This window comes from Octodon degus, unplaced genomic scaffold (genome assembly GCF_000260255.1).
Source record: "Octodon degus isolate 3935 unplaced genomic scaffold, OctDeg1.0 scaffold00037, whole genome shotgun sequence".
NCBI classification, from domain to species: Eukaryota; Metazoa; Chordata; class Mammalia; order Rodentia; family Octodontidae; genus Octodon; species Octodon degus.
In genome coordinates, this window is record NW_004524613.1 from 9,689,346 (window position 1) to 9,705,114 (window position 15,769).

The 15,769-nt window shown below is 40.0% G+C and overlaps 1 protein-coding gene and 1 non-coding gene across 8 annotated transcripts in view; one reads left to right on the plus strand and one right to left on the minus strand.

The window, feature by feature from the left end:
• The window catches only part of Dhx35 (DEAH-box helicase 35), an 86,304-nt gene that overhangs the window by 51,167 nt on the left and 19,368 nt on the right, over positions 1-15,769 (plus strand). For all 7 annotated transcript variants that reach the window (XM_004630905.3, XM_023714884.1, XM_012514679.2 and 4 more), the window contains 5 exons: positions 1,554-1,678; positions 5,944-5,998; positions 10,069-10,164; positions 12,205-12,299; positions 14,103-14,180. In XM_004630905.3, coding sequence (XP_004630962.1) covers positions 1,554-1,678; positions 5,944-5,998; positions 10,069-10,164; positions 12,205-12,299; positions 14,103-14,180 — 449 coding nt within the window. The remainder of the gene's footprint in view (positions 1-1,553; positions 1,679-5,943; positions 5,999-10,068; positions 10,165-12,204; positions 12,300-14,102; positions 14,181-15,769) is intronic.
• On the minus strand, positions 8,762-8,865 carry LOC111816689. The gene has a single exon (XR_002821038.1). It is a non-coding gene; the product is annotated as a U6 spliceosomal RNA (small nuclear RNA).

Genomic DNA, 15,769 nt, shown 5'->3' on the forward strand with positions numbered 1-15,769 from the left:
GGATTGAACCCAGGCCCTTTGCTTAATTTTGGCTGTTGTCGCTAGTGTTGCTATGAGCATGCATGTACATGTACTGGTGTACTGGTTTCTGATTCTTCTGGGTACTGCAGGATCATATGGTAATTCTGTGTTAAACTTACTGAAGAGTAAGAGAAATGGCCACTATCATTTCATGTGCCAAGGGATTCATGTAGACTTAAGGTAAGCAGGTGGATTTAGGTAAAAGCCAACCAGTCTTGTACCATGAACAGTATAAATGGAAATGGGGCTGGGGGAAGGCTGTGGGATGGTAAGGTACATTAGTGCCAGCCTAAAGGCTGCAAGATGAGCTTCCAAAAGGTGTTGGCAGCTCTGTACAGGCTATCCCCTTCAGCTTCTGGCCCAGACACGAGGTCTCTGCAGAGTCTGAGTGCTTTGAACTCCTTGGAAGCACGTGCTTTCTGTGTCTTTTCTGCAGGTTGCGCTCTTATCTGAGGACCTTGCTTTTCTCTTGGCACGGTGGACATGCTTGTGAAGTATGGTTCTTTACAAAAAAGTGTTGTCTAGGGTTGCTCTTGAAACTGAAGAGAGTATCCATTCTGAACTTTGTGCTGTTGCTCATCATCTAGAACCTTTCAATTATACCAGTGCTTTTCACAATTTATATCGCACGGTCCAAACACTGGTTTTCTGCTTTTTTAAAGATAACACCTTTGAAGTTCTTCAGTGGTAGTACAATATTTCATGACACCTTTGTTGTTTTGCTTTATTTTACTAAAGCGTTATGATCTCTATAGAGGTTGGGGTTGGGTCGCCCTGGTGTTGAAGGAGTGTGTTTGTCTGTTAGAATGCTGATTGATGTGGGAGGATTTAGTGGGTTGAGCGTTTTTTATATAATCCATAAACTTTCTGATATACACAGATAATTTATTTTCTTTCTTCCTCTTTCCTCTACCTCACAGGTTTTGTAAAAAGGCCTTACATAGGTCATCCTTCTTTACCCTTCTTCCTGCCTCTCCAGTCTTGGGATCTCTGTTTTGTCCTGTTTGAGGTCAAATTTTTTTCTGATGGGGCAAATAAATCATTTATTAATCTAGTTGGGTCGGTGTCAGAGTATGAGTGTGATATTGTACTTGGCTCATTAATTTTTAAAAAATAGATTGGATCACTGCTTTTTATAAGATTTAGTCATTTGCTATTCTCTGTTTGTAGTGTTTGATTTATTTTAAAATTGTTCTTGCCTTGTATGTGCAGTTTGTGCCTCCTTGAAATACTCTACCCCAAGTATACTTTTTGGCTTTGATTTAACATTTTTCTGACAAAATGAACTTGAAAAACTTATAAAAGAACAAACTTTTATAAAGGTGGATAGTTCAAATAAATTTATTTGAAGTATTTTTTAAAGTGAGTAATCTTTCCTAAATATAAAAATAACTTTACATCATACTGCCATTGCATTGGTCCCTGAATCCTGAATCCTTTTTTTTCAGAGTAGAAGAAGACTGTCCCTTTGGCATGTGATTGCATTTGATTAACACATTTCATCCTAAACAGTTGTAATTTCCTATCTTCAGAGGAAGCCTTTGACAATTTGCCTCAGTCTACTGTTCCTGAGATGCAGCGCAGCAATTTGGCCCCTGTCATTCTGCAGCTGAAAGCACTAGGGATTGACAATGTCCTCAGGTTCCACTTCATGTCGGTAAGTCCTCCCTTCCTCTGGGGGACTGGCAGGGATGTGTCCGGCCATTGTGGTATGGTGTGCTGTCTTTAATTGTTCCCCACTCAGCTGAAATGAAGGTGCTAACTTGGTACAGGTTGTGTGCAGCAAAGGGGAAGAACTCTCAGACAGGGACAGTTCTTGTTCCTATGTGATTCCTCTTCTTCATTGCTGGGGAATAGAGACAAGTGAGTGGGCAATGAGAGCAGTGTACACAGCGCTCTGAGAGACCAAGTCATGTCTGGTAGACGGGGGAAGTCGTGTGACTAATGCGTGTTGGTGATGACCTGGGGCAGGTTGCTAGGAGGGAGCTACTGGGCGAAAGCACCGTAGTCCTGTGGTGGGCTCCAGTGCGTGCAGAGGCCTGGCAGAGGCCTGGCCCCCAGCACTCCCATTTTCTTCTTTTAGTTTCGTTAATTGAAATGGACAGGAAAGCATAGTATTCTCATCTTTACCTTTTAAAAAATTTCCTCATACAGTAGATTTTTAATGTTTATTGGCCACTTTATATTTTACCTGAATTTTTAAACCATTTATCTCTTGGAATTAGTATTTATTAGTGACATTTCAGGAGTCCATTAAAGACATCAACCTTTGTCTATAATAATATTTGTAAATATTTTGTCTGTTATTTATATTTTACTTGGGTTTTGTTTCTTTTAAATGTGCAGACATTCTGAATTTAGCTGTATAAAAATCTTTCTTTGTCTTTATGATTTTTATGGTTATTCTTGTGTTTATGAAGCACTTCTCGGATCTAGGTCAGTTTATACATATTCACTCATTTTATTCTGGAATTTTTATGATTTGAGGACTTATAATAACTTTTTTGTATCCTAACTGGTATGACAAGCCTGGATTTTTGGATAATGAAGTTCCTAATGTCATTATGTCCTGGTAAACTAGGTGAATGAAATAATAGAATCCCTCATGAAGTAATTGTGTACTTCCAGTAACTATAAAGAAAATCTTCTATTGCTCTAGAAGGTACTATAAGGAAAAGAAAAAGTCTCAATACGCATGTAAAAGCTGTGGAAAGTTCCATATCTAAGAATAAAAGACAACATGACAGAAATGACATCAATATCTCTAAAAGTACAAATAATTTTTATATGCATCCCATAGAATAGCCCAAATATAATATCTAATAAAGAGAAGGCTAAAGCAATATAAATTGTAAGCTGATATGAGGACATATTATGCTTCTCCAGAGGAGGCATAAGTGTAAACTGACATGAATATGAAGTCTGAGAGAAAGAAACAGAGACACTGACATTGCCCCCCCACAGGATGAATATATCTTTCATTGCAAACACTAATTAATGTTCAAATATTAAGAAAATTGATAAGATCTAGAGCTGATACAGTTTGAGAAAGTAAATGCATATGTATTGCTGGTGCATTAATACTGCTTTTGTCTTTGTGGAGGGCTTCCTGACAGTATTTATGAGCCATTGAAATGCCTGCTAGTTTTTTCTAATGGAAAATTTTTCTGAAAAAGTAACTTGGGTGAGGTGGCTTAACCCTGTAATTGCAGCTACTTAAGAGATGGATACAAAAAGATGGCAGGTTCAAGGATGGACAGAGTGACTTAGCAAGACCTAGTCTCAAAAGATGGAAAAGAGTTAGAGATACAGTTCAGTCTGAAGGCCTTGGGTTAATTCCACAGTGTGGGGGTTGGGGGTGTAGGGTACGTAGCTCAGTAATTGAATGCTTCTTAGCATGGGTTCAATCCCTGGTAACACACCACACACACACACACACACACACACGCACGCACATGCACACACACACACACACACACGTAAATCAAAAGAAAAGTTTATGCAGATATATAATGCTTATAGCAGTATTTTATATTAAATTTAAAAATATAAATAATATAAAACTTGTACAATCAAAAATGAACAAATATGTACAAATTTATCTTTATACTTTTCTTGTTATTTTCCTTTAATTTTTTTTTCAGTTGAAATCACAAGTACATATAATTTTGTATTTAGGAATGTTATTTATAATAATGAAAAACTGGAAGCAAGTTTCTGGGAGTACAAGAAACAGTAAAACAGGAAAATGCACAGTGAGGAAAAACTCAAACTGTACATAGACAGAAATGGTAAATATACTAAAACAGTGCTGGTGTGTGATCCCAGATCAAACAAGGTCCTGAAAGAATTCCAGTGAATCAGTGTTTGGGCAGAAACACTGTAAATACGATTATTGAGGAGGGTTGGGGCAAGTGGGGTTTTTTGATTAATGATATTGGCTAGAGTTGGAATTGGGAAGTGTCCAAGAAGACACGGTTAGCTTTGTTCTCTTAATTGCTTCAAACCTAAATCAGAGCTTTGCTGTTTCTCTTACCTCATGTAACTTCATTATAAACGATCCCAGAGGGCTTGAGCGCCTCCATGTAGGCATTATGCATTTCACCTTTTTCAAGGTGAAGACAGGCACAGGCACTGTGGAAAGGCTAGTGGGTCAGTTAAAGCGAGCCAAAACATGCTTTGCACAACAGTGATTTGATGAATATCCTACATGTAGTGAATAGCTGCAGAATGTATGAGGTAAAGTGGAGAAAATGAGGCGTAAGCTTCGCATCTGATTTTAAAAGCAGTTCCCCAAAGAGCTGAGTGTGTTGGTACATGCCTGTAATCCCAGCTCTCAGGAGGCTGAGGCAAGAAGATCTCCTTGAGTTCCATGCCAGTCTGGGCTAAACAGCAAGACTCTCAAAAACAAATAAGCAAAGCAGGGCATGATGGCACTTGCCTGTAATCCCAGCACTTGGGAGGCTGAGCCAGGTGGCGCGCCATGAGTTTGAGGCCAGTCTGAACTACATAATGATATCCTGTGTAAATTTTTTAAAAAAGCTTATGTAACTGTGTTTGAAAATCTTTTATTTATTGTTACTCACTTTTTTTTTTTAATAATAATCCCCCCCCGTACTGAGGATTGAACTTGAAACCTTGCACTTGCTAGGCAGGTGCTTATGCTGCTGAGCTATCTGTCCAGCCCATTACTCACTTTCTACATTTGTAAAATTGAGCCAAAACAGTGTCTTAAAGAGTATTTATAATTATTCTACCTGTTTTATAAGTTTGTTGCCTTTTAGTCAGATTTTCAATCTGTATATGTGTTGATTAACTTTATAAGGTCTTACGAGGTGAATTTATCTAATAATGGGAAAATAAAAGGAGGCTAGAGGGAGCGGGGTTGGGGAATAAAAGGAGGATGGAGGGAGCGAGGTTGGGGAAAAAGAGAGTTGAAATGTGTTATATGCGTATACCATTCCCCTACAGTGAGGGTAATCATTATGTACCATAAACATGTACTAATAAAAGTTTAAAATATGCGTATATATTTTAAATATAGAGTCTGCCAAGATCATGTGTACACTGGGAAAGAGAGTGCAAATATCCTAATACTAAATTTGTTGAGACATAAGGAAATTGATACAAGTTACCTTTGGCCTCTAGAATTATAAGAGGTGCTCAAAGTGGTGGCCATTAAATTCCAGGCATTTATTAGTATAGTGAACTGCTAAACTGTGTATACATTTATTTTTGGCAGACTCTGTATAGTTGTTATATAAACACACTTAGAAGAAAAGCTATGCACTTTCCAAAAGTTGTACAGTTTTATTAACTAGTTTATTAGAAACCAAATAATTTAGAGAAAAGAAAATAATGATGCCTGATTCAAAGACCTGTAGAGGAAAGGAAGGAAGGATCCAGAGAATCGACTAAAGATCACAGTATCAGCTTTGATTAACTTCAGATTGTTTAGCATCTGTTACTTTCAGAAATTCAGATGCAACAGTTATTAACTACCTAGAGCAGGGCTGTCGAGCAGGCCTCTAGGTTTTACAAAGAGGAGATCCCCCAGAGCACTGCAGTACCTTGGAGCTCGCAGCAAGGAAGAAGGTTGGGACTATGAAGTAAGGGTTAAAAATGTCTTGGGGGAGTTTGGGCACAAGGAAGAAGTAGTTTAAGGAAGAGACTGTGGCCTCTGATGGAGAAGAGGATGAGGGAGCTGTTAGAGGAAGTGTTTAGTGAAGCTGACCCTTAAAGGGCAAGTATATTAGTCCTAGGTTGCTGAGAATGTGGGAAAGATTTCAAGGCAGCACCAGCCCAGAAGCCGGGAAGAATGGGGGATGCTAGAGGGAGAGTGGATTTGAGCAGGAGGGGATCATGTTTTTATATTGCTTGCCCAAACACATTAATGTAAGAGACCTTTTATGTATTTTGCAGCCCCCTCCAGCACAGTCTATGGTTCAAGCTTTGGAGTTACTCTATGCCCTGGGAGGTATGCTTGTTTCTGTCTAATTATTTGTTATCTGTGTGGTAGTTAGTTGGATTTATTTTACGGTTGTAAGTATCTTCAATATGATCATTCCCCTCCACAAGTGCGGTACTGTTATTGACATTATTGAAATAAATTGGGACTGTAATTAGAAGGGCACTTTGACAATTATAAAGCTGGCCTGTACCTCAGAGATAAAGGAAAACCATTACCAGGGACACATAGAGGTGAGCAGTTCTCTACCAGGCTTCAGATGTTACCTGCTCAGTTCTTTTTCTCCAACTCTCACAATGACCTTGATTCTGTGGTTCAGTGTTTCTCTCCCCAGTTCCCTTTCATTTCTTTCCTGGAGTTCTCTATGGGGAATTAGGTAGATCACAAGCTTAGGCAAGGAAATGTCATGTCACAGAGCAACCCTGCTTGAAAATGTGCTGTGTATTAAGATAGAGAAGATCATAGCCTACACTCACCTCCTCAGGAAGTACTGTCTCTGTACACAGTGCCCAAGTGGGTATCAGTCTGGGTCAGTACCAAGCGTCAGTGGGATTTTTGTCCTGAGGTTTGTTTTGAGTGTTTCTCATTTAAAAGCTTTGTTAACGTGTAAGTTACCATTCATTTGCAATGTGCAATTCCTTGTCTTTGGGTATATTCACAGGGTTTTACAGTCTACAGACTGTAGTTTTTGAACATTTTTATCACTCAGAAAAGAAATCCCATACCCATTAGCATGCACTGTCCATTCCCAGAATCACTAATTTGGTTTTGCCTCTATAGATTTGCCTATTTTGGTTATTTCATATTAGTGGAGTTAGGCATATGTTCTTTTATGGTTGGCTTCTTTCATTTAGCATGCTTCTATGCTTCACATTGTAGCTTGTATTAGGATTTTATTCCTGTTTCTGCTGAATAATATTCCATTGTATGGATATATCACATATTTTTATCTGTTGAGTGGTTGATGAACATGTGGGTTTCTGCATTTTGTGATATAAATAAAGCTACTGTGAACATCTTCATAGAAATTTTTGGTGGACATTTCCCCCCAGCAGTGTATGAGAATTCCAGTTTTCTGCTTATGGCCAATGCTTGTTGTGTCTGACTTTTGTGCTGTAGCCAAAGTAGTAGACACAGAATGGTATCTAGTGGGTGAGGTTTGCGTTTCCCTGATGACTCATGGCATTAAGCACCATTTTATGTGTATTTGCCATCGGGTGTACAATGTCGCTCTTCCCTCAGTGTCCTGGGGGATTGGTTGCAGGAACCTCTGGATGCCAGATCCATGGACACTGAAGTCTCAAATGGCATAGTATTTGTATATAACCTGCACACATGTACTTTAAATAATTTCTGCATTACTTAGTGTGCCTAATGCATAGTGAGTTTTCCTCTTTTGTCGTTTAGGTAACAATGATAAGGAAAAAAGTCCATGAGTGCTTAATATAGTTTTTTTTAATGAATATTTTCAGACTGTAACTCATTGAATCCAAGGTTAGAACCTGCAGATCTGGAGGTCTGACTTTGGAGAAGTACCTATTCAAATCCTTTGCTCATTTTTGTACATTTTTTAAAAAAAATGTATTGGTACATTATGCAGCTTGGACTTACAGTGGTCCTCCTGTTTTCAGCTTCCCCAGTGCTGGGATTACAGTTGTGCCCCACCATGCCTGGACTCCATGGCTGGCTCAGCACACCTGGGGGGGCAGGGCTAGCACGGCATGTGGTGCTGGGTATCAAACCCCAGCCCCTGCACTTGCCTAAGCAGGTGCTTAGTCTGCTGAGCTATCTTGCTGGGCCTTTCTATACAAATTTCTTTTAAGTGATTTGTGAAGACTTTCACTTAATCAATGGTATTGTTTTGCAGTACAAGTTTTAAGGTTTTGTGTATCTCAATTTACTGAGTTTTTCTTTTATCATGGGCTTTTGGTGTTGTATTTAAGAAAATATTGCTTATAGGCTTGGCGTATAGCTTAGTGGTAGAACTCATCTTTAGCATGTTCAAAGCCCAAGCTTCCACCACCAAAAATAAATACGTAAATAAATAATAAATGCCTAACCTGATAAAATGTATGTCTAGCTTTTCTTTATTTATTTTTATTTTTATTTTTTAAAAATTTTATTTATTTGTGTGTGTGTATATCTGTGTGTTTGGCCAGCTCAGCCCACCAGGGGGCGGGGCTGGCTGGCATGTGGTGCTGGGGGCTTGAACCGCCGTCCTGTGCTTTGCTAAGCTTGTTCTAAGTAGGTGCTTTAGACCACTGAGCCATCTCACCAGCTCCTCTAGGTTTTCTTTAAATAATTTTGTAGTTTCTTTTTTTTTTTTTTATTTTATTGAGAAACAAATAGCAATGAGTTTCAAAACAGATCAGTAGGACAGTTAAAATAATGAATACATTATTTTTTCTTTGTAGTGGTTATTCATAGTACAAGATGCAGACATGATATCCTGTCCAAACGCTATTAGTACAAATCTTTCTTCTCATTGAATTAAGAGAAAGTAGCTGTATATCTATCCTATTTTGCATATACAGATACAAAATGGTCCTTCATTTGTATCTCCTTTTTTTTGTTTAGTTTTGTCAGAGATGAGTATTCCACTGCCATTTAAATATTGTAGGTGCGTGAATTCAGCAAAATAATCCAATATAGTCCAGTAGTCCATAATAGTAGTGGGTTATCCGTAGGACTGGCAATGTCAGAAGTTGTTGACTTGAGCCTTTGACAGCTTAGCATATTAATATGGCTTTACTTTTTATACCTCGTTTTTATAAAAATATGGAACGCTTCACGAATTTGCATGTCATCCTTGTGCAGGGGCCATGCTAATCTCTGTATCATTCCAATTTTAGTATATGTGCTTCTGAAGTGAGCGCAGTTTTGTAGTTTCGACTCTTTAAGTTTGCGTTCATTTTGTTACATCTTTCTGTTTTAGGTATAGCATGGGGGCCTTTTAAATTCATGGTGTTTATGATATTTCTCTGTGAATTTACTGATTTAAAAGCTTTCTGATTATTTAAAAGGTCTTCAGCATAGTTCACAAAAGATTAGCCCGGAGTGTGTTGGAGTAGATTTCTGTCTCCTGTTCTCTAGGAACTTGAAAGCAAGGTTAACTATAGTGAGGTTGGGAGAGCACTGGCTCTGTTGATGTTTTTCATTTGGATTGATTTTTCTTCAATAAAATAACAAAAGATAAAATGTGTTTTATTTTTTTAGTGCCCTAAATAAGCTGAGAAAAGTAGAGGGAAACCTCCAACTTAATTTAGCTTCACCTTTAAAGAGATGATTATATTGGAACAGGAGAAAGATGACTTTTTCTGTCTCATTCTGAGCTCTTGCAACATTTATTTTAAACAGTAAAACAACTGTCTATATCTAGGGTTTTGGGAATCTAATACCTGGGTATTGGCAAGCAGTAGAAAGGCCAGGAAGAAAGGTAGTGAATTGATTAGGAGTCTGCCAAGTTGGATAGGTTAGATAAGCTGGTATAGTGTAAAGTCTAGAGAAGTCCAGGCTAGCATTTAGATCCGGAATTGCTGGCCTGGATCCAGAAGGTGCCGGAGGGTGCCGGGGGGAGAGTGGGGAGGCCTCTAGGGTAGGTTGTAGAGAACCAGAAGGGAGTGGGATAGAGAAGCTAGAGAAGAAGAGCTCCCACCAGCCATGCTCAGCAGTCAGCTGCTGCTGGAGCCTGGAAGGAAGATAGCCTTTGTGTATCTGGTGGCGCCTACCTGCTGGGACTTACAGCTGCCTTGTGGAGCAGTGGGAATGGAAGGAAGTTGCTGCGGAATGAAGAGAGAGTGGGAGTCAGAAGCTCTTGCAGGACCATTTTCTTATAATTAAGTCTTTGAATATAAGTTATTAAAAGTAACAGTTTTAAAAACTGGGTAGTCAGGACTTCAGTAAGCTCTTTTCTTCTTTTGATGCAAAGGCTCTCTGGTACAAATTGGGTTTTGTAGTGTATGAGTCATCTGTTGGATTCCTTTTCAAAGCATACATCAGCTTTTATTCTCTCAACAACCATACATCTTCCAGTACAATGGTACATGCCTTCTGATTTCTTTTTGTTGTTTTCCTGGCAGGTCTAGACAAAGACTGTCGCCTTACTGAGCCACTCGGCATGAGAATAGCAGAATTTCCTTTGAATCCTATGTTTGCCAAAATGCTGCTTGAATCAGGTGGGTAGAACCTGACAGCTTGTGTTGTCTTTTTATTTTGATTGTCAGTTGTTGTTTCTGTTTGTGGCTAGAAAAATAACACCAAAAACAATTTACCATTTAAAATACCTTTTTCAGGGGCTGGGGATATAGCTTAGCGGTGCAAGTGCCTGCCTGGCAAGTGCAAGGTCCTGAGTTTGATTCCCAGTATCTGCCCTCCCACCATTTTTTTTGGTGGTACTGGAGATTGAACCCATTGCTGAGGCAAGTGCTCTCCTACTGAGCTGTACACCCACCCTCACTTCCATTTTTTGAGACAGAATCTTCCTGAGTTTTCCAGGCTGGTCTGAAACTTGCAGTGTTTCTGCCTCAGCCTCCTGAATAGTTGGAATTATAGGTTTGCACCACTATGCCCAGCTTAACTCTTTTAGTACATAGATCCGGGATTTTAAAAACATTTATTGATGTACAACTATCAATATCAACCATATCTAAAACTTTTTCTATTTTACTCACTGACTCTCCGTGCCTACTGAATGAATACAAGCTCCACATTTCCTTCTCAGCAGCCACATTTATCTATTTTTTTTTTTTTTTAAATGAACATGATTACTCCAGCAGCCTCCTGTAGTATGTCTTTTGGTGACTGCTGATTTCACTTAGCATTCTGTCTTCAGGGTGTATCCATGCAGTAGCAGGTGTCAAAATTTCTTCCATTTAAAAAATTTGAATAATGCAGTGTGTGTATGTGCCACTCCTTGTTTATCTGCGTCTATCTTTCAGCTGTTTAGAACAGTGCTGCAGTGAATTTGGATGTGCAGATACCTCTTTGAATTCTTGCTTTTGCTTTTGGCTGTATGCTCCAGATCCACCTTCTCTGATAGCCTTCAGATTTTTGTGAGGACATGAATTCTAGGATAAACTATATAACCTGGAGATGTGTTTAATTAGAAATCAAAAAGATATAGACAGTATAGGTTGTTTTATCCCTTTTTGGAAAAGATATACTTTAATATATATATTTTTTTATTTAAATTTTAATGTTTTTTTTTTTTGGCTTTTGCCTAACTTTTATCTATCAGCTGGCAATTTATGAAGGTGTAGCATGATGAATGGCTGCAATTGTGTTTTGGAACAGCCTCATGCCCGTAGCTTTACAATGAAAAGCAGATTCTGAGCATTGAGTTGGGAGAGTACATGTATATGAGGCAGGAAGCTGTGAGAGCAGAGGTGGGCAGTGTGGTCTGCTCTTCCCAATGGAAGACTGTTTACTGCAGATTCTGCTCTCAGGTGCTACCAGGAGCAGCACATGAGATGAGTGCTAGTCTGTTCTGTTTCTGCCTTGGTCTTCCTGAGAGAGATGGATACTTTTGAAAGATCATAAAGAAGGGCCACTAACAGAGAAACAGCAGGAGGGACACAACCCACACACTTCCTAGAAGCTGGAAGCTCCACATTTCCTCCTGTGCTTCCTGAAGCTGTACTTCCAGGATTGTAGTTGTGCATCCTATCATGGGGGCCAAAGGTGGAGCTGACCTGCTGTTGGCCAGTCCAGACCCCACCTTGGTTGACCATGAGCTCCCTCAGTTTACTGTTGCAGAGTGGGATAGCAGCGTTTTCTCAGAGTACTTAAGGCTGACTCACCTGTCGGACATTCCATTTGGCAGAGTGAATTATTCATGTAACATAGACTTTAAAAGTTAAAAATGTGTTGTGTGGGGTAGGCGAGATAGCTGAGGGGATTAAGCACCTGCCTAGGCAAGTGCAGGGACTGGCGCTTGATCCCTGGTACTACATACCATGCCAACCCTGCCCCTGGGCCCGGGGCGCAATGAGCCAGCCATCAAGAATGGGTGTGGTGACATACACCTGTTATCCCAGTGCCCGGGAAGCTGAAAACAGGAGGATCACTATGAGTCCAAACTGCATAGTAAGACCCTGTGCCAAATACACTTTAAAAAAAAAAATATGATCTTAATTTATAGGATGGTACCAAGTAAATGTCTTTTACTCCTTCTTGAGATATATGTTTGTAGTCAATTATGCCTTTTTACTTTACAGGGAACTTTGGCTGTTCTCAGGAAATTCTAAGCATTGCAGCCATGATGCAGATCCAGAATATCTTTGTGATCCCCTCAAACCAGAAGTCTCAGGCAGTAAGTCCAGCTTGCTCCCCAAGCTGTTCATGCCATTCGCTTTCACTTAGGATATTCCTTGTTAAAACTCATGAAGAACTTGATGAAGGCAGCTGTGCAAATGATAGCAGCTCACGTTGTGCGTGCTTGCTGTCTGCCATGGTATTACTAAACGCTTTTCAGGCACAATTTTATCTTCATCATAACCTTTGCAGATGGATAATGTTATATCTTAGAGATGGAAGCCCACAGTTAGGCAACACATTGGTATTACACAGCTAGAATTGGCAGAGTGGGCTTTACGTCTAGGGCCCAAACCTTAACCGCTGTATTGCTGACTTTCATTTTCCCATGAGGGAACTCCAGTGGTGGCACATTAGTAACATAAGGAGTCAGTGCCTGGGTGGAGCAGACTGATTCTAGGCACCATGCTGTATCATAGTTGGGGTAGATGGGGCTTTGGGAGCTGAAATCAAGATGCCAGGAAGCTTCGCAAGGCACAGGCAGAGGTGCAGACCGAGAGAGTGAAGGTGAGAGAGTGGAAGACAAAGTAGGGTCCTGAAGGGTCCAGGAAGGGCAGGATACTGATGGAGGAGTGTGCAAAGAGCAGTAGCTTGGCACAGGGAGGGTGACCTGGGATGAGTTGAAGGGAGATGGCCTCACAGATGTTGATATCCTGCCAACAGCTGTACATCTGTGACAGAGTTTTCCTGTATGACCATTTCTTAGGTTTTTTGTTCGTCCCTATTGCTTAACTTTTTTTTTTTTTTTTTTGGTATGTATTTAGTACAGAGTTTCACTATGCAGCTTGGACTCGCAGTGATCCTTCTGTTTTCAGCCTTCCCAGTGCTGGGATTACAGGTGTGCGCCACCGTGCCCGGTCTCTGTGGTCAGCTCAGCGTGCTCAGGCTGGCATGGCATATGGTGCCAGGGACCGAACCCCATAAGCAGGCTCTTAGTCTCCTGAACTATCTTGCTGGCCCATCCATTGCTTAACTTTTTTAATGGTTCTGTCTCAGGACAGGAGCATTCAAACTTTAAAAAAGGAGAAAACTGAAGTTCTTTCTCCTTTGTCTAAAATTCTAGCCTGTTTTTACTTGCCGTGTCCATTCCCAGTTTTATGCTTTTCTAGTGTGGACCATCTGACAGTCTACATGTTTTGCTCATCTTTGTTATCCTTCCCCCAGTGTTTTACTCAGTGTCATATTCCAAGTGAGCATAACAGTACTCAATATATATTAGGGTCTTCATTTAAAAAAACAATTTACTGAATGAGAGGAAAGGAGAGGAATGAAAGAAGGAAGGAAGATAGCTTGATTGATTGTGTGACATTTAGTTAAAAGGTAAAATTCTTAAATTTGTATACTTGGTTACCCTAAATCCATGTGAACAAATAGTATATTCCAGGGTCTTACAGAAAGAATTGAAGGATGAGGTCTGAGAGGATTGTGCAGGTAGTGGTATCCTAAGAACATAGAGTGTATACCATGTGCTGGGCAGCATGCACCATGCCTGCCTTGGCCCCTGCATGGTGCTGGGGACTGGGAAGAAAGATGGAAATACACTAGAAGGTATTTCTGTGCCAAGAACTTTATAGTAAATTGTCTCAACCCATAGCAATCTTAATAAAGAGGTTTAATTTCCTGATTTTACCAACAAGAAAGTTGAGGCCAAGTAATAACCAATCTAAGGACTCTCAGGATGTGGCATAGCCGTGATAATATGAACCAGGCCTTTCTGAATTTCTACCAAATGCTATTCATTCTGTGGTGTCATTTCCAGGCTCTGGGAATCAGCTTCTAAGTGACATGTTATTCTTTCTAGATCCGAGTACACCGAAAATTTGCTGTGGAGGAGGGTGATCACCTCACCATGCTCAATGTATATGAGGCGTTTATCAAAGTAAGCACACTTACCACCCAGAGGGACCCTGCCTGCAGCTACACACTCTGAGTGATTTGGAAGTGGGAATAGGGCAGTTAGTAGGCTGAGAAATCAAGAGATCCCTTCATGTTACCTGTTAGATTTCTGGCCCGTGATTTGGGTATCTTGCTGAGTTTCTGTTCACAAGGATCGTTCGTTGGTTTTTCTTGCCTACAGTGATTCTATAGAGGTGAGGCAAGGCTTTGGCTTCCCAGTGCCTTTCCTTCCGTCTTCCTATGTTGGACCAAAGGTGACATTTGAATAGGAAGTTGTGTTATATTTTCTGCCATGGGAGCAAAGGTGAGGATACTTTATAATCATGGGTTGAATCTTTGATGTTGTGCCAGTCTGGGAGACTCTGTTTGGCCATATCCACAGATGCTATTCTAATCATAGTCCATGTTAACTTTTTATTCTTTTTTTTAATGTATTTTAGTATGGCGTGTACAGGGTCTCACTATGTAGATTGGACTTGTAGTGATCCTCCTGCTTTCAGCCTCCCAAGCAATGGGGTTACAGGTGCACACAACCATGCCTAGTCTCAAGCACTGTCTCAGCTTGCCTCGGCAGTGGGGCTGACATCGTTTGTGGTGCCTGCACTCTGCCTAAGCAGGTGCTTTATTCTGCTGAACTATCTGGCCAGCCCTAACTTTTTATTCTTAATGTCCTAGAAAACTAAGAGCAAATAATATAGCTTGAAGTTCTCACTAAAAATTGTTGAAAAGAGTAAGTTAAAGCTGATGAAAATGATGAGAAAAGAAGCCCCTTATAAAAGGAAAGGGAAGGAAAGAGACAGGAAAAGGAATGTTGTGGGACTGTCCTGCTACAAGGTTGTATATGGTTAGATTTCTGGACTTACCTGTAAACATAAGAATTATATAATTCTTTATGCTTATTTGTGAAATATATTTTAATTTTTTAAAATGTTTTTTTTCATCATATTCTGTAGGGACTTAAAATTCAACACATCAATACTTGATGAAAAATACCTGTTCCATGTTATGCCTAAGATGTTTGATAGTCAGACAGATAGTGAGGTTAAGCTTAACAGCCTAGGTTGTATGGTAATAGCAATAAGCTTGTCTTCTGGAGGGTTAACAAACTAAGTTTGCAGACCAAAATTAGAGGAAAAGGAGGGCCGCAAGGAAAGCCAACATTTTGGCCCTAGCCTTCCAAGGCCAATTAAGACTCAGGACATATGAAAACTTGTACTGTAACGTCACGTAACTCAGTAGTGTCCCAAATTTTCTGATCAAGGAGGTTATGGGGCCAAAGAGGAAAGTGATCAATGATGTCGAGTGTGCCTAAGGAGAGTCACATGGAGAGAAAACATTCTCTCAGGCTTTCACAGAAAGCACATTGGCCAAGCAATGGCCGTGACTCATCCACATGGCTGACACCGACAAAGGAGCTACAATCTGAGGTACAGGATCTCAGGATAAATCCTGAGAGGATTTGACTGACCTTAGCAGATCAAAAAGCTACAACTCTTGTTGCACAGGTCTTGCTTTATCTTGATCTAACCATCCAGCAGAAAAGTATAAAAACGAAGTATAAGAAGTAAAGCC